General features: G+C 50.0%; 1 protein-coding gene across 4 annotated transcripts in view; it reads left to right on the forward strand.

The window, feature by feature from the left end:
- Positions 1-16,051, forward strand: part of LOC109419430 (kelch-like protein 18) — a 386,574-nt gene that overhangs the window by 76,403 nt on the left and 294,120 nt on the right. For all 4 annotated transcript variants that reach the window (XM_062858821.1, XM_062858820.1, XM_062858819.1 and 1 more), the window contains exon 7: positions 7,395-7,495. In XM_062858821.1, the coding sequence (XP_062714805.1) occupies positions 7,395-7,495 (101 nt within the window). The remainder of the gene's footprint in view (positions 1-7,394; positions 7,496-16,051) is intronic.

Here is a 16,051-nt window from a genome sequence, read left to right on the forward strand (position 1 = left end):
CGGAGTAGGATAGATCCACTGCCGGGGAGTATCCGAGTAGTGCGCGTGAAGTCATTGTGCTCAATGGCACACGGGCGGTAACGGGAGAACATCTTTCGCCGGGGACTTCTCTGTCGGAGTAATACAGATCCACCGCCGGGGACTGTCAGAGTAGAGCGATCGGGAAGAAGCACCGGAGCATGGTCGTCAGGGCGCCTGTGAACCGGAAGCCGTCTCCAACCGGAATCGCAGGACCGACCTTGGCATCTGCCCGGGAAGTCGGTAGCGGGAGAAGTTTCAGTGTCGGCAAACTCTTCGTCGGGTAGGGTATATCCACCGTCGGGGACTATCCGAGTCGTGCGCGGAAACCTCGAGTGCTGATTGGCACTCGGGCGGCACCGGGAGGGCAACGTTCTCGGAGCAAATTAGTAGGAGCCGATGAACTCAGCATGGCTTTAGAATAACAAATCTGATGAAAGTGGTACTAACATAGAGTTTACCGCTCAATGGCGGCACATTAAGCAAACAACAAGCTAACCGGAGCCGAAAGGCTAAGAACGATTAGAATAACAAATTTGAAAAATATGTATGTCGCTTAGTGGCGATACTGGAATATTAACAGCATACTAACGAAGCGGTGCGCATAGCATGAAGAAGACTAGAATAACAAATTCGTGATGGTGCACAAGGCACATAACGCCTCCCCTCCGAAGAAATACTGCATGGTGGTACCGGAGGGGAATTTAAGGTGGAGGTGAACTAGGAGAGTGTTTTTAGTGCGTAGGCGCACATTCGACTCCCACACAGCGTCTTTAGAAGATTTTTAGACTCCTAGAATAAAAAAAAAAAACACACACACACATGGACATGGACACACACACATGGACATGGACTGGAGGGTGAGTGAGGAGTAATCCCACAGCGACCACCAGGCGATCCTCTACAAGATAGGCCAGAGAGCTCCTACGTCCATACAGAGAACTAGAACTTATGAGCGGAAGTGGACGAAGGACTTCGACAAGGAGACTTTTATCGAGGCACTTCGGCCAAATAGCGATGCGGCAAATCTCGACCCAGGGTGGTTGACGGAAGCGCTAGCAACGGCATGTGATGCAGCTATGCCGAGGAAGATTGAACCTAGGAACGCTAGACGCCCAGCGTACTGGTGGAATGCGACGCTCAGCACCCTTCGTGCGACTTGCCTCCGAGCTAGGAGACGAGTTCAGAGGGCAAGAACTGCGGCCGATAGAGAAGAGCGCAAGGTTGCGTTCCGTGAAGCTAGAGCTGCCTTCAAACGAGCTATCAAGCAGAGCAAGGCGAACTGTTACAAGGAGCTATGCCAGGAAGCCGACGCTAACCCCTGGGGAAATGCCTACCGCATCATAATGGCAAAGCTGAAGGGCCCAATGACGCCAGTCGAAATGTGCCCAGACAAACTGAAGGGTATCGTGGAGGGCTTGTTTCCAAAACACGATACAACAACGTGGCCACCTACGCCGTACAGCGAGGGCGATGCGGAATTTGACGTAAACCGACTGGTCTCCAACGACGAGCTCGTTGCCGTGGCGAAAGCATTGAAGGTGAAGAAGGCTCCCGGTCCGGATGGAATCCCCAACGTGGCGTTGAAAGCAGCGATCCTGGAGTATCCTGATATGTTCAGGTCAGTGTTGCAGAAATGCCTGGAGGTAGGCATCTTTCCGGATATATGGAAGGTCCAAAAACTAGTGCTGCTGCCAAAACCAGGGAAGCAGCCGGGAGATCCAGCATCGTACAGGCCGATCTGTCTGTTGGATACGCTCGGAAAACTTCTGGATAGGATTATCCTTAACCGGCTGACCGAGTATACCGAAAGTGTGAGAGGGCTGTCCACGATGCAGTTCGGCTTCCGCAAGGGAAAATCGACGGTTGACGCAATTCGGACCGTCGTTGAGATGGCGGAAAGGGCATCCTTACAAAAGCGGAGAGGAGATCGCTACTGCGCCGTGGTAACGATAGACGTTAAAAACGCGTTTAACAGCGCCAGTTGGGAAGCTATCGCCGTAGCCCTGCATAATATGCGGGTCCCCGACTATCTGTGTAGGATTCTAAAGAACTATTTCCAGAATAGAGTCCTTGTGTACGAAACCAACGTAGGGCAGAGGTCGTTTAGAGTGACAGCAGGTGTTCCACAGGGGTCAATACTTGGCCCAACGCTCTGGAACGCAATGTACAATGGTGTGTTAACACTGAAGCTTCCGGCAGGTGTCATTATCGTAGGGTTCGCAGACGACGTTGTCTTAGCGGTATCTGGCGAATCAATCGATGAAGTCGAAGTGCTGGTATCGGAGGCAATCGACACAGTCGAAAGATGGATGAATGGAGTGAAGCTGCAGATAGCCCATCACAAGACAGAAGTGCTCGTAGTCAGTAACCGCAAAGCAGTGCAAAGGTTGGAGATCACGATCGGAGAGGAGATAATTTCATCGCAGCGCGCTTTGAAGCACCTGGGCGTGATGGTCGATGACCGCTTAAACTTTAACGCGCACGTTGACTACGCCTGCGAAAAGGCGGCGAAGGCGGTTAACACAGTAGCGAGGATTATGCCAAACGCGGGCGGTCCAAGAAGCAGTAGGAGGCGCCTCTTGGCGAATGTTGCAACCTCAATACTTAGGTATGGAGCGCCAGCCTGGGCTCCGGCGCTAAAAACGAAGAGAAACCGTGGAAAGCTGGGCAGTGTGTTCCGGCTCATGGCTATGAGAGTCGCGAGTGCCTACAGAACAATCTCGTCGGAGGCTGTATGCGTTATCGCTGGGATGATGCCCATCTGTATCACCCTAGAGGAAGACGTCGAGTGCTATCGGCGGAGTAACGCAAGGAATACGAGAGCAGCTGCTAGAATTGACCCGCTGGCGAAGTGGCAACAAGAGTGGGACAATGCGGCGAACGGAAGGTGGACCCATCGACTGATCCCAAATGTGTCGGCATGGGTGAACAGGAAGCATGGGGAGGTGAACTTCCATCTGACGCAGTTTCTGTCCGGGCATGGCTGTTTCCGGAAGTACCTGTTTCGATTCGGTCACGCGTCTTCCCCTCTGTGTCCGGAGTGTGTGAACGTGGAGGAAACACCGGCGCACTTCGAATGCCCTAGGTTCTCGGAGATGCGCAGGGATATGCGCGGCCTGACGGTCGACAACATTGCCGAGGAGATGTGTCGCCACGAAGACACGTGGAACGCTGTCGACAGAGCAGTAACGGGGATGCTGTGCGCGCTGCAAAGGAAGTGGCGCGAAGACCAGAGAGCGCAGGACCGCGATCCGGGTAGGCATGATCCACCGCCGGGGACATGACTGAGTCGTCCGTAACGTGGCACCGGTTTTGGTCGTCAGAGCGCCGGTGAACCGGAAGTCTTCCACCAACCGGAATCGCCGGGCCGACTTTGGCACCATACTGGTCGGAATGAAAACATCGGTGTCGAGAGAACTTCCACCGTCGGGGACTTTCTCTGTCGGAGTAGGCTAGGTCCGTCCACCGCCGGGGACTAGACCGAGTAATCCGCGAAAAAGCACCGGAGCTTGGTCGTCGGGGCGCCTGTGAACCGGAAGCCAGTCTCCAACCGGAATCGCAGGACCGACCTTGGCACCAGCCTGGGAAGTATCGGGAACGGAAGAAGTTTCAGTGTCGGGGAACTCTTCGTCGGATAGGGTAGATCCACCGTCGGGGACTATCCGGGTCGTGTGCGAAAAGCTGGACGAAAAAGTGGAGTGGCACCGAAAGAGCACTGTTCGGAGCAAGTTAGCAGCATCTAGAATAACAAATTTGGTGTATGTTTGTACCAACTGTGTCGCTGAATGGCGATAGGTTAGGTACGAACACAAAAATGATTAGAATAACAAATTAAAATGCGAAGAAATGTGCATGAGCACAGAAGAAGGAGAGCGCATGAGCGCATTGCCCCCCCTGAAGCAGTCGCGTCAGTGGTACCAGGGGGATCGAGGCAAGTAGCAGAGTTTTTCCAATCGGTTTTCTCTGCTGAGGGTGGTAGGGAGGAAAAAAAAAAAAAAACAAACACACACACACACACACACACACACACACACACACACACACACACACACACACAGGGAAGCGCTCCGCCGTGAGCGAAACTTACTCGGTTTAGACGGCGACGAGCTGGTAGCGGTGCTCTCACGTGCGTGTGATGCGACCATGCCTAGGCGAGTCCACCCTAGAAATGGGAGGCCACCGGCTTACTGGTGGACCGACGCGATTGCGGACCTGCGCCGCGCCTGCCTACGGGCTAGGCGGCGGATGCAGCGAGCACGATCAGAGGAAGAGCGAAACGAACGGCGGGTGGTGTTCGCCGCTGCAAAAGCCGCGCTCAAGACCGAGATAAGAGCAAGCAAAAAGGCCTGCTTTGAGGGTCTCTGTCAGAGTGCCAATACGAACCCGTGGGGTGACGCCTACAGGATCGTTATGGCCAAGACGAGAGGTGTGATGGCTCCTACAGAGCAATCTCCAGAGATGTTGGAGGGGATCATTGGAGGACTTTTTCCGCGTCATGATCCTAGTCCTTGGCCTCCTTTCGTAGGACAGCCGGGGACTGGGGCTGGCGATGAGGAAAGGGTCACCGATGTGGAACTTGCGGGGATAGCTAAGTCCCTTAGCGTAGGTAAGGCCCCAGGTCCGGACGGAGTTCCGAACCTGGCCTTAAAAGTAGCTATTGCAGAAGCTCCCGAGATGTTCAGGTCTGCTATGCAGAAATGCCTGGACGAGGGAGTTTTCCCAGAAGCTTGGAAGAGGCAGAGCCTGGTACTATTGCCAAAGGCGGGGAAACCACCCGGAGACCCGTCGGCATATAGACCAATATGCTTGATTGACACGGCGGGGAAGGTGCTCGAAAAGATCATCCTCAATAGAATGTTGCGGTTCACTGAGGGCGTAAATGGTCTCTCGAGCAACCAGTATGGCTTCCGGAAGGGGAGGTCCACCGTAGACGCTATCTTGTCGGTTACAAAAACCGCCGAGAAAGCACTCGAGCCTAAGAGGAGGGGAATTCGCTTCTGCGGGGTAGTGACTCTGGATGTAAGGAATGCATTTAATAGCGCCAGTTGGGCTGCTATTGCCGATGCGCTCCTGCGTCTGGGGATACCGGAGTACTTGTACAAGATTCTCGGAAGCTACTTCCAGAATCGCGTACTAGTTTACGACACGGAGGTGGGTCGGAAGTGCTTTCACATAACCTCAGGAGTCCCGCAAGGTTCCATCCTGGGTCCGGTGTTATGGAATGTCATGTACGACGAGGTGTTGAGGTTAGAGTACCCAGTGGGAGTGGTGATTGTTGGATTTGCCGACGATATTACGCTCGAAGTCTACGGTGAAACGATCGAGGAGGTGAAGTTGACTACCGACCACTCGATCAAAGTTGTGGAGGCGTGGATGCGGTCCAGAAAACTGGAGCTGGCTCACCACAAGACAGAGGTGACGGTTGTGAACAACATGCATTCGGCGCAGCAGACGGAGATCAGTGTAGGAGAGTGCACTATCCTGTCGAAGCGCTCTGTCAAGCACTTGGGCGTGATGATCGACGATAAGCTTACCTTCGGTAGCCACGTCGACTATGCCTGTAAAAGAGCCTCCACAGCTATTGCGGCACTGTCCCGGATGATGTCCAATAGCTCAGCGGTGTGCGCCAGTAAGCGCAAGCTTCTGGCTAGTGTTGCTACGTCCATACTTAGGTATGGCGGCCCGGCGTGGGGTACCGCGCTAAGTACTGAATGCTACCGACGGAAGCTGGAAAGTACTTACAGGCTTATGTGCCTGAGGGTTGCAAGCGCGTACCGTACCGTGTCACACGACGCTCTCTGTGTCATTACTGGTATGGTGCCCATCAGCATTCTTATCAGTGAGGATATGGAGTGCTTCGAAATGCGCGGCACAAGAGGCATACGCAAGACTGTCAGGATGGCCTCTATGGTCAAATGGCAGCGCGCGTGGGACAGTTCCACCAAAGGAAGGTGGACCCATAGGTTGATACCGAGGGTAGATAGTTGGATTAATAGGCGCCATGGGGAAGTTTCATTCCACCTGACACAGGTCCTTACAGGTCATGGTTGCTTCCGACAGTATCTACACCGTTTTGGGCATGCGGATTCTCCCGAATGCCCAGTGTGCAATGGTTCAGAGGAAACAGCGGAACACGTTTTGTTCGTGTGCCCGCGTTTTCGCACAATGCGTGACCGCATGCTTGCCACATGCGGGGAGGACACAACTCCGGACAACTTGGTCCAGAGAATGTGTAGAGATGAGATTAGCTGGAATGCCGTTTCAACGGCTATCACCCATATCGTCTGGGAGCTACAAAGGAGGTGGCGCGTGGACTCGGAGAATGGCTAGTCCAGATGCAGTACAAGAGGTGGTCCAGGGGTTCGAAGTCGGCTTCGTAGGTCATACCGGTGCCCTGCGGTCGAGATCGACCCTTACAGCGATTAAGTGGCCGCGGAGAGGAAGTCCCGGTGGCGGTGCTGTCGTGGCGTCAGTCTACTGGGTTGAATCTGAGCCCGCAGTTGGAAAGGGGTCCCCGGCAAGGGTCGGGGTAGGTGAGACCCTGCTGTCTGCAACCTACGGATGCATCTGATAAGGCCTGAAGGGTAGTGATACCCTTGCCTTCAGCAGGTCAGATCGGGTTGTATGTGGGCATCAGTTCTTGATGTCCGCTCAGCAGTAGGGCGCGGGCGGGGTTGACCCTGCCCGCCTTCCGAGGACAAAGGGAGTGGCGAGGACCACTCGGGAAACTGGCTAAGCGCCAGCAGGCTACCGTGATGGACTCTCCAAAGCGAGTCATCGATGTTCGTTGCTGCTAGGCTACGGCAGCTAACCTTGAGGGTGCGATATGCACTAGCCCCTCTCTGAAGCAATACCTTCTTGGTGGTTCCGGAGAGACGTAGGGTTTGGCGACCATAGGAATGTGTTTTAGTGGGTCGAGGAGAGAGTAGTCCTGGCTTCTACCGGCATTGTAGAAGACGGCCTCAACCCCACACTACCCTAACCTTCCTGTTAGGGTGTCTGTTGAGCAGATTTATCCCCCTATGGTTTAGAAGGAAAAAAAAGACACACACACACACACACACACACACACACACACACACACACACACACACACACACACACACACACACACACACACACACACACACACACACAAACACACACACACACACACACACCGTTTGCTCAGTTCCTCGAACTGAGTTGATTGGTATATGAGACTCGGCCCTGCGGGCCTCGTTGGTTTTTTGAGCGGTATTTATACCCTTCATTTTGTGTGTAAGAAGGGTAAAACGGAAAAAAACCCTTTGCGGGAAATGGAGGGAATAATGCCCATAATAACAGTCTGAAATTTGGGTAAAATCCATATATTTTTTTCTTTTATTTTCTAGGAAAGCCAATGAGATGCAAACGCAGTGCTGTAGGCGTTGCAGCTTTAGATGATTTAGTCTACGTATGCGGCGGATACGATGGAGTTACTAGCTTAAGCACGGTACTTTATTTTTATATTAATAATTATTGTATTATTCCTATTTCTATAATTTTATAATAGGAAGCAATCGGCGAAGTTCTAGATTGAAAGTAGTGAGGTAAATTTTTGTATGGTGAGATAATCAATTCTCCGTCTCTGCAATGAAATGATGCAAACAGCGAGGGTATCATGATTTCTTGTCTAATTTGATGCTTTCATTTTTATTTATTTAGTTCACATCAAATTCATGATAATACTGAATCAACAATTTGCCGCCATAATACTCGATTTGCAGCTGCAGCTCTCCAACGTCGGTCACGCCCAACACTCGCCAGATCACGCTCCACCTGGTCCGCCCATCGTGCTCTCTGCGCTCCACGCCTTCTTGTACCAACCGGATGGTTAGCAAACACCAACTTTGCAGGGTTGTTGTCCGGCATTCTTGCAACATGCCCTGCCCACCGTATCCTTCCAGCTTTGGCCACTTTCTGGATACTGTGTTCGCCGTAAAGTGCAGCGAGCTCGTGGTTCATACTTCTCCGCCACACACCGTTCTCCTGCACACCGCCGAAGATCGTCCTTAGCACCCGTCGCTCGAAAACTCCGAGTGCTTGCAGGTCCTCCTCGAGCATCGTCCATGTCTCGTGTCCGTAGAGAACCACCGGTCTTATTAACGTCTTGTACATGGTACATTTGGTGCGGGGGTGAATCTTTTTTGACCGCAGTTTCTTCTGGAGCCCATAGTAGGCACGACTTCCACTGATGATGCGCCTTCGTATTTCACGGCTCACGTTATTGTCAGCCGTTAGCAAGGAACCGAGGTAGACGAATTCTTCTACCACCTCGAAAGTATCCCCGTCTATCGTAACATTGCTGCCAAGGCTTGTCCTGTCTCGCTCAGTCCCACCTACCAGCATGTACTTTGTCTTAGCCGCATTCACCACCAGTCCGACCTTTGCTGCTTCACGTTTCAGGCGGGTGTACTGTTCTGCCACCGTTCCAAATGTTCTGGCAATAATATCCATGTCATCCGCAAAACAGACAAATTGGCTGGATTTCGTGAAGATCGTACCCCGGCTGTTGAGCCCGGCTCGTCGCATAACACCTTCCAGGGCGATGTTGAATAGTAGGCAGGAAAGTCCATCACCTTGTCGTAGTCCCCGTCGAGATTCAAATGAACTGGATAGCTCACCCGAAATCCTTACGCTGTTCTGCACACCGTCCATCGTTGCTCTTATCAGTCTAGTCAGCTTCCCGAGAAAGCTGTTCTCGTCCATAATTTTACATAGCTCTGTGCGGTCGATACTGTCGTATGCCGCTTTGAAGTCGATGAACAGGTGATGCGTTGGGACCTGGTATTCACGGCATTTCTGGAGGATTTGCCGTACGGTGAAGATCTGGTCCGTTGTCGACCGGCCGTCGATGAAACCGGCTTGGTAACTTCCCACGAACTCATTTACTTTAGGTGAAAGACGACGGAAGATGATCTGGGATAGCACTTTGTAGGCGGCATTCAAAACGGTGATCGCTCGAAAGTTCTCACACATTAATTTGTCGCCTTTCTTGTGGATGGGACAGATTATCCCTTCCTTCCACTCTTCCGGTAGCTGTTCAGTTTCCCAGATCTTGACTACTAACTGGTGCAGACAGGTGGCCAACTTTTCCGGGCCCATCTTGATGAGTTCTGCTGCGATACCATCCTTACCAGCCGCTTTGTTGTTTGTCAGCGTGGGAGTTGGTTCGTTCCCGTCCTCTGCTGCACCAACATAGTCATTTCCTCCGCTGCCTTGGTCCTCCGTGCCTAGATTCTCTTCGCCATTCAGGTGCTCGTCGAAGTGCTGCTTCCACCTTTCGATCATCTCACGTTTGTCCGTCAGGAGGCTCCCTTCCTTATCCCTGCATATTTCGGCTTGCGGCACGTAGCCTTTGCGGGATGCGTTGAGCTTCTGGTAGAACTTGCGTTTTTCCTGTGAATGGCACAGCAGTTCCATTTCCTCGCACTCCACTTCTTCCAGGCGGCGCTTTTTCTCCCGGAAGAGACGAGTCTGCTGCTTCCGCTTCTGTCTGTATCGCTCCACATTCTGTCGGGTTCCATGCTGCAGCATTACCGCCCGCGCTGCATCCTTCTCCTCCAGAACCGCTCTGCACTCCTCGTCGAACCAATCGTTTCGTCGACTCCGTTCTGCGTACCCGATAGTGCTCTCGGCTGCGTTGTTGATGGCTGCTTTCACTGTACTCCAGCAGTCCTCTAGAGGGGCCACATCGAGCACACCCTCGTCCGGCAACGCTGCCTCGAGATTCTGCGCGTATGCGGTGGCGACATCCGGTTGCTTCAGTCGCTCTAGATCGTACCGGGGCGGCTAATTTGATGCTGTTTGAGCAAAAGTTTGGAAAACTTGTGTTGTTGAAGTTGAAAACTTTTGCTCTAACAGCATCAAATTAGTTAAGAAATCATAATACCCACGCTGTTTGCACCATTTCATTGCAGAAATTGAGAATTGATCATCTTACCATTTTAGGAGCCCCAAAAACCAACTTTGGTTGCTACACAGTTTTTTGCTCGTCGATTTAGTACCTCCGCGGAGCCTCCACATTCGTTCGAACCCACAATCCTTCATCCGGGCCTGAGCTCACCACTTTCAATCTAGTACTTCACCGATTGCTTCCCATTCCTAAAAACGGTTCAGGGTCATATTTTGGATCACTTTAAAAATACCGAACATCTTCTTCTTCTTGCCGTAACGTCCTCATTGGGACAAAGCCTGCTTCTCAGCTTATTGTTCTATGAGCACTTCCACAGTTATTAACTGAGAGCTACCTCTGCCAATGACCATTTTGCATGCGTATATCGTGTGGCAGGCACGAAGATACTCTATGCCCAAGGAAGTCAAGGAAATTTCCTTTACGAAAAGATCCTGGACCGACCGGGAATCGAACCCGTCACTCTCAGCATGGTCATGCTGAATACCCGTGCGTTTACCGCCTCGGCTATATGGGCCCTAAAAATACCGAACATATAGAAATTTGTTTAAAAGCTTTGGTAATGTGGTAATTGGTAATAGAAATTTTCCATATTCAACACGGACAAATCTTGAAATAAAACATGGTGTGTTCTGTTGTACAGACAACCAACTATTGATAAAAAAACAGTTTTATTCTCTACACCTCTACAGAGATGTTTGGAGAGATATTTTGGCGCGAGATATTTACTTATGCCTGGTTTACATGGAGCAAGTGACTTCATTCAAGTCAATGGAAAATGCCCAATTGAATGCGAATTGAACGTGTAAACACCAACGTTCATCTCAGTTGAGCAACTTGGCTTTAACGAAAGTTGAACATGTTCAACTTTTTTGTTCAAGTCAAACGAAATCATCTCACTTACCCCGTCTGAGCACGCGACACGGTTTGTCCAAAGGGAAGTATTATGAAAAATACATGTACCTCAAATGTTATTCCCTAGGATCGTAGGTTTGGACCTTAAGTTTCAGAATCTGTGTGGATTTTGATATTTTTGATTTTTTTCCTATTTTTCCATACAAATGTCGAAAAAAGTCATTTTAAAAAATGTATGGTGTAAGTCTTAACCAGGTATTATGTTTTATTCTTGAAAGTTGTCACCCTGCGTGGTTGTCGCTCTGCGATGATGTGTTGCTACACTAAGCGTTTTAGCACGCCTTCATCATTCCTCCTCTACGAGTCGTTCGCAGACCGACCTTCTCTCGTAACTCCTCCAGTTTGATTCTCGCCAACGGTCTTGTTAGCGCATCCGCCAGCATGTCACTTGATGAACAATAGACGACATTGATTCTCTTCTGCTCGGCCACACAGTCAATGCCAATGGGTTGTCCCACTTTTAACGGAAACTGAGTAAGAATACAAAGGATTTTTCGATTTCTGAGTAAGACCAACTCAGTCACTGAATAGACAATTTTCTCGGTGCATGTCGCGCACGAAGTGATATCGCGTGTCAACATGCTTCGATCGTTTTGTTCATCCGTCCTGCTTCAGTAGCTTAAACCGGGAGCGGTCGCGTCGTGTACTGAGTACACGCACCATGAAAAAAGTTCGCTTGTGGTACACAACGTGTGCGTGGTGTCATTGAGAATGACCGAAGACGCGACTGCTCGAGGCTTAATGCAGCTCTGGTTATCCTCGTTGATCTTCATGGGTGACGTCTTCGCCATCTCCAAGTCGAAACGTGTAACCAAAATTGGACTTCCGGTCATGAGCACCCGCTTTGCCTCTACCCAATCAGCAGCGGTAGGTTGACTCACCTTCATACCTAGTATGAACGTACTAATGGCAATGTCCGGTCGAGAGTGCACAGCCAGATAAAGGAAACCTCCAAAAAGGCTCTGGAATTTTTCATTGGTTGGTAGCTTCTCGCTCTCCTTCTTTTGCTGTACGTAGCCTGTGTACATTCACAGCGTGGAGAGTTGCTTTTACAGCTCGCTCACGAGTTAAGCACACGCATCCCTTATGATATTCGGCAAACTTTCAGATAAAACTACAAGGTAAAAGTCATTCCATACATTGTTTTTTGATAGCATGCTTATGAACTGAGATAGTAGCAAGTGAATGTAACTCTTTGCAAATGGTGAATGCCATCCCTGCCGTCAGTTTCCGAATGTACGCTTTCTGGCTCAGATAGTAGTGCTTATCTTGCTTCTCTACCTGTACCCCGATGAAACACTGCACATCTCCTACAGTGACCGGCACAAAAAATGATCCATCATATAGTGATTGCTGTTTCTAGTGAAAAATACATACAAAAATGATAAAATATATCTTTCAATGAATGCACTTCATCCATTTTACATTTTTTTAGTGATCTGTGTTGGAAAATATTTGTTTTTTGGGGAATAAAAAGATTTCTGATAAGATTGAAAAAATTGCTTAAAAATTGGGTATGACAGAAAAAAAGATCCACTTAGCAATTAATTATGAAACATCAAAATTTCTCCAAATTTTCACACGTTTTGCTTCTTGGTTTATGCTGTTGTGATGTTTTTCTCTTGTGAAATTTATTTTGACATGAGTTTTATCAATTTTAGGGTGATATGGGACGAGTTTATTTTTCATGGTTAATATAATAAGTAAAATTTTCCCTAAACTACAGAAGCTATCTGTAAGCAAGAATGAATGCTATTAATCTACAATACAACAACAATTCAGCTTGGGAGGGATCGAAGTAAGCATCGTCGCGGTCGGACGTGTTTTGTTTTGCTTGACAGCATTTTTTCGCGTTCTTGTTTTGTGCGGTTCCCGTGATACTTTCGCCGATACTTTATCATCCGGAGTGATTTGCGTTGCCCACTGGACTGGGTGCTACACCTCTCGTGATCAGTAGTGCTTTTGGTGTTGGGTTCGGATTGGTAGTTCCTGTATCGTTTTTAAAGGCTGCCATCCGAAAGAGAAATCGAAGTGTTTCATCGCTCGCTGCTGGTTAATCGTTCGGAGCTGTGCCACCCAGACAGTGACTTCTGATGAAGGATATCGCGGGTTGTGTGATATGAAGTGGCCCGCAGATTTTAGAAGTTGTGTTGGGTCAATTGTGAAAGGGAGAGTGGGGCTTTTAGAGATGTACTGAGTTACTGCGAAGATGCTGTGCGCGAGTTTAGGTTTGGCCGAATCGGATCGTTTTTTCATTGTGACGTGACTATGTGCAACACTACATTATTGACCAGATAATCCGGTTATCTACATTGGGCAACGGGACGTCGCAAGTTTTATTCCTCAAGCGGATCCACGGATGAGTTAACAAAATTCGGTGAGAACGTTTCATGCTTCTTTTATCTTTATCTATTTATACAACAACATACCTAATTTCATCAATCTCGGAGCGTTTGGTACGGTATGTCCACGCATCCTTCCTCCCCTGTAGATTCGAGAAGTGATCCGATTTAAACAAATGTTTTTTTTTGAAATCGAATCATTTCAAAGAATCATCTTTGCGGTAAATGCTGCGCAGTAGGCCTGGCCGCTTTGATGCTTGTGTCATATCTTTGATATGCTGCAATATTGACAAGAAAAATAATCAGGCGTAATCAAACCTGATTATTGTCCAGGTTGCTTTCTTGTACTGGCTGCGCAAGTGTTAGATTAGATTAGATTAGATTAGAATACAACAATAATTCAGCTTGCATACATACAAGAATGTACTTTTTTGAACAATTTTAATGAGTTTGGGTCGACTAATGCAGAGAAATGCACATGTTGTGAAGATTATAAAGGATTATTTGATAAACTAAAACACTCATACGTTTGTGTATCGCAATGATCACCTCCATCTGCTTGTACTACAGCTTGTTGGAGGTATATTCTGACGATTCGTTCGTTGAGAGCTCGTTAGATGGGCTGTCTCGATGGTTGAATGTTCACTGGTTGGGGCAAAACCCAACTAAAAAGCAAACCAAAAGACCTCTTCTGCCAACCTCTTGTAGGTGGCGCCCTTGTGATCCTTCTCGCGCTTAAGCTCCAGGATCATTTCGCCCGTACGAGTACGTCTGATACTGCGTACGTCGGCTTCAAGACCCTCAAGCTTGGCGTCGCGCCTCATCGCCTTCAAGACGTCCGAGTATTTCGACTGTTCAGTCTTGATGACGAGCGCGTCACCTTTCTCGCGCTTGGCACGTACCCTCCTGCGCCTTGGCTTGGCGCCTTGCTCTTCTACCTGCGGATTCCTCTTCTTCTTCCTCCGCTCTACCTTTGTCCAAGGAGGGTCCTCTCCTTGGTGTATGTATGTGTGTGTGTGTGTGTGTGTGTGTGTGTGTGTGTGTGTGTGTGTGTGTGTGTGTGTGTGTGTGTGTGTGTGTGTGTGTGTGTGTGTGTGTGTGTGTGTGTGTGTGTGTGTGTGTGTGTGTGTGTGTGTGTGTGTGTGTGTGTGTGTGTGTGTGTGTTTTTTTTTGTGTGTGTTTTTTTTTCCTCCCTACCTCCCTTAGCAGAGAAAACCGAATGGAAAAACTCTGCTACTTGCCTCGATCCCCCTGGTACCACTGACGCGACTGCTTCAGGGGGGGCAATGCGCTCATGCGCTCTTCTTTTTCTGCGCTCATGCACATTTTGTCGCTTCAAAATTTATTATTCTAATCGTTCTAGTGTTGGTATCTAACCTATCGCCATTCAGCGATACAGTTAGTACAAACATACACCAAATTTGTTATTCTATTGCCGTCCGTGTGCCATTTAGCACTCCGACTTTTCGTGCACGACTCGGATAGTCCCCGAAGGTGGATGTACCCTATCCGACGAAGAGTTCCTCGACACTGAAACTTCTTCCGTTCCCGATACTTCCCAGGCTGGTGCCAAGGTCGGTCCTGAGATTCCGGTTGGAGACTGTCTTCCGGTTCACAGGCGCCCTGACGACCAAGCACCGGTGCTTTTTCGCGGTCTACTCGGTCTAGTCCCCGGCGGTGGACGGACCTAGCCTACTCCAACAGAGAAAGACCCCGACGGTGGAAGTTCTCTCGACACCGATGTTTTCATCCCGACCAGTAAGGTGCCGAAGTCGGCCCGGCGATTCCGGTTGGTGGTAGACTTCCGGTTCACCGGCGCCCCGACGACCTATAACCGGTACTACGCAACGGACGACTCGGTCAAGTCCCCGGCGGTGGATCAAGCCTACTCCGATCGCGGCCCAATACTCTTTGGTCTTCTCGCCACTTCCTCTGCAGCGCGGACAGCATCCCCGTTACTGCTCTGTCGACAGCGTTCCACGTGTCTTCGTGGCGACACATCTCCTCGACAATGTTGTCGACCGTCAGGCCGCGCATAACCCTGCGCATCTCCGAGAACCTAGGGCATTCGAAGACGACGTGCGCCGGTGTTTCCTCCACGTTCACACACTCCGGACACAGAGGGGAAGACGGGTGACCGAATCGAAACAGGTACTTCCGGAAACAGCCATGCCCGGACAGAAACTGCGTCAGATGGAAGTTCACCTCCCCATGCTTCCTGTTCACCCACGCCGACACATTTGGAATCAGTCGGTGGGTCCACCTTCCGTTCGCCGCATTGTCCCACACATGTTGCCACTTCACCAGCGAGTCCATTCTAGCAGCTGCTCTCGTGTTCCTTGCGTTACTCCGCCGATAGCACTCGACGTCTTCCTCTAGGGTAATGCAGATGGGCATCATCCCAGCGATAACGCATACAGCCTCCGAAGAGATTGTTCTGTACGCACTCGCGACTCTCATTGCCATGAGCCGGAACACACTGTCCAGCTTTCCACGGTTTCTCTTCGTTTTTAGCGCCGGAGCCCAGGCTGGCACTCCATACCTAAGTATTGAGGTTGCAACATTTGCCAAGAGGCGCCTCTTACTGCTTCTTGGACCGCCCGGGTTTGGCATAATCCTCGCTACTGTGTTAACCGCCTTCGCCGCCTTTTCGCAGGCGTAGTCAACGTGCGCGTTAAAGTTTAAGCGGTCGTCGACCATCACGACGCGTGTGTGTGTGTGTGTGTGTGTGTGTGTGTGTGTGTGTGTGTGTGTGTGTGTGTGTGTGTGTGTGTGTGTGTGTGTTTGTTTTTTACCAAATTGAATTTAATAGTTTTAGGCGATTTATGTTAGGTACGAT

This window comes from Aedes albopictus, chromosome 3, assembly GCF_035046485.1.
Source record: "Aedes albopictus strain Foshan chromosome 3, AalbF5, whole genome shotgun sequence".
NCBI lineage: Eukaryota > Metazoa > Arthropoda > Insecta > Diptera > Culicidae > Aedes > Aedes albopictus.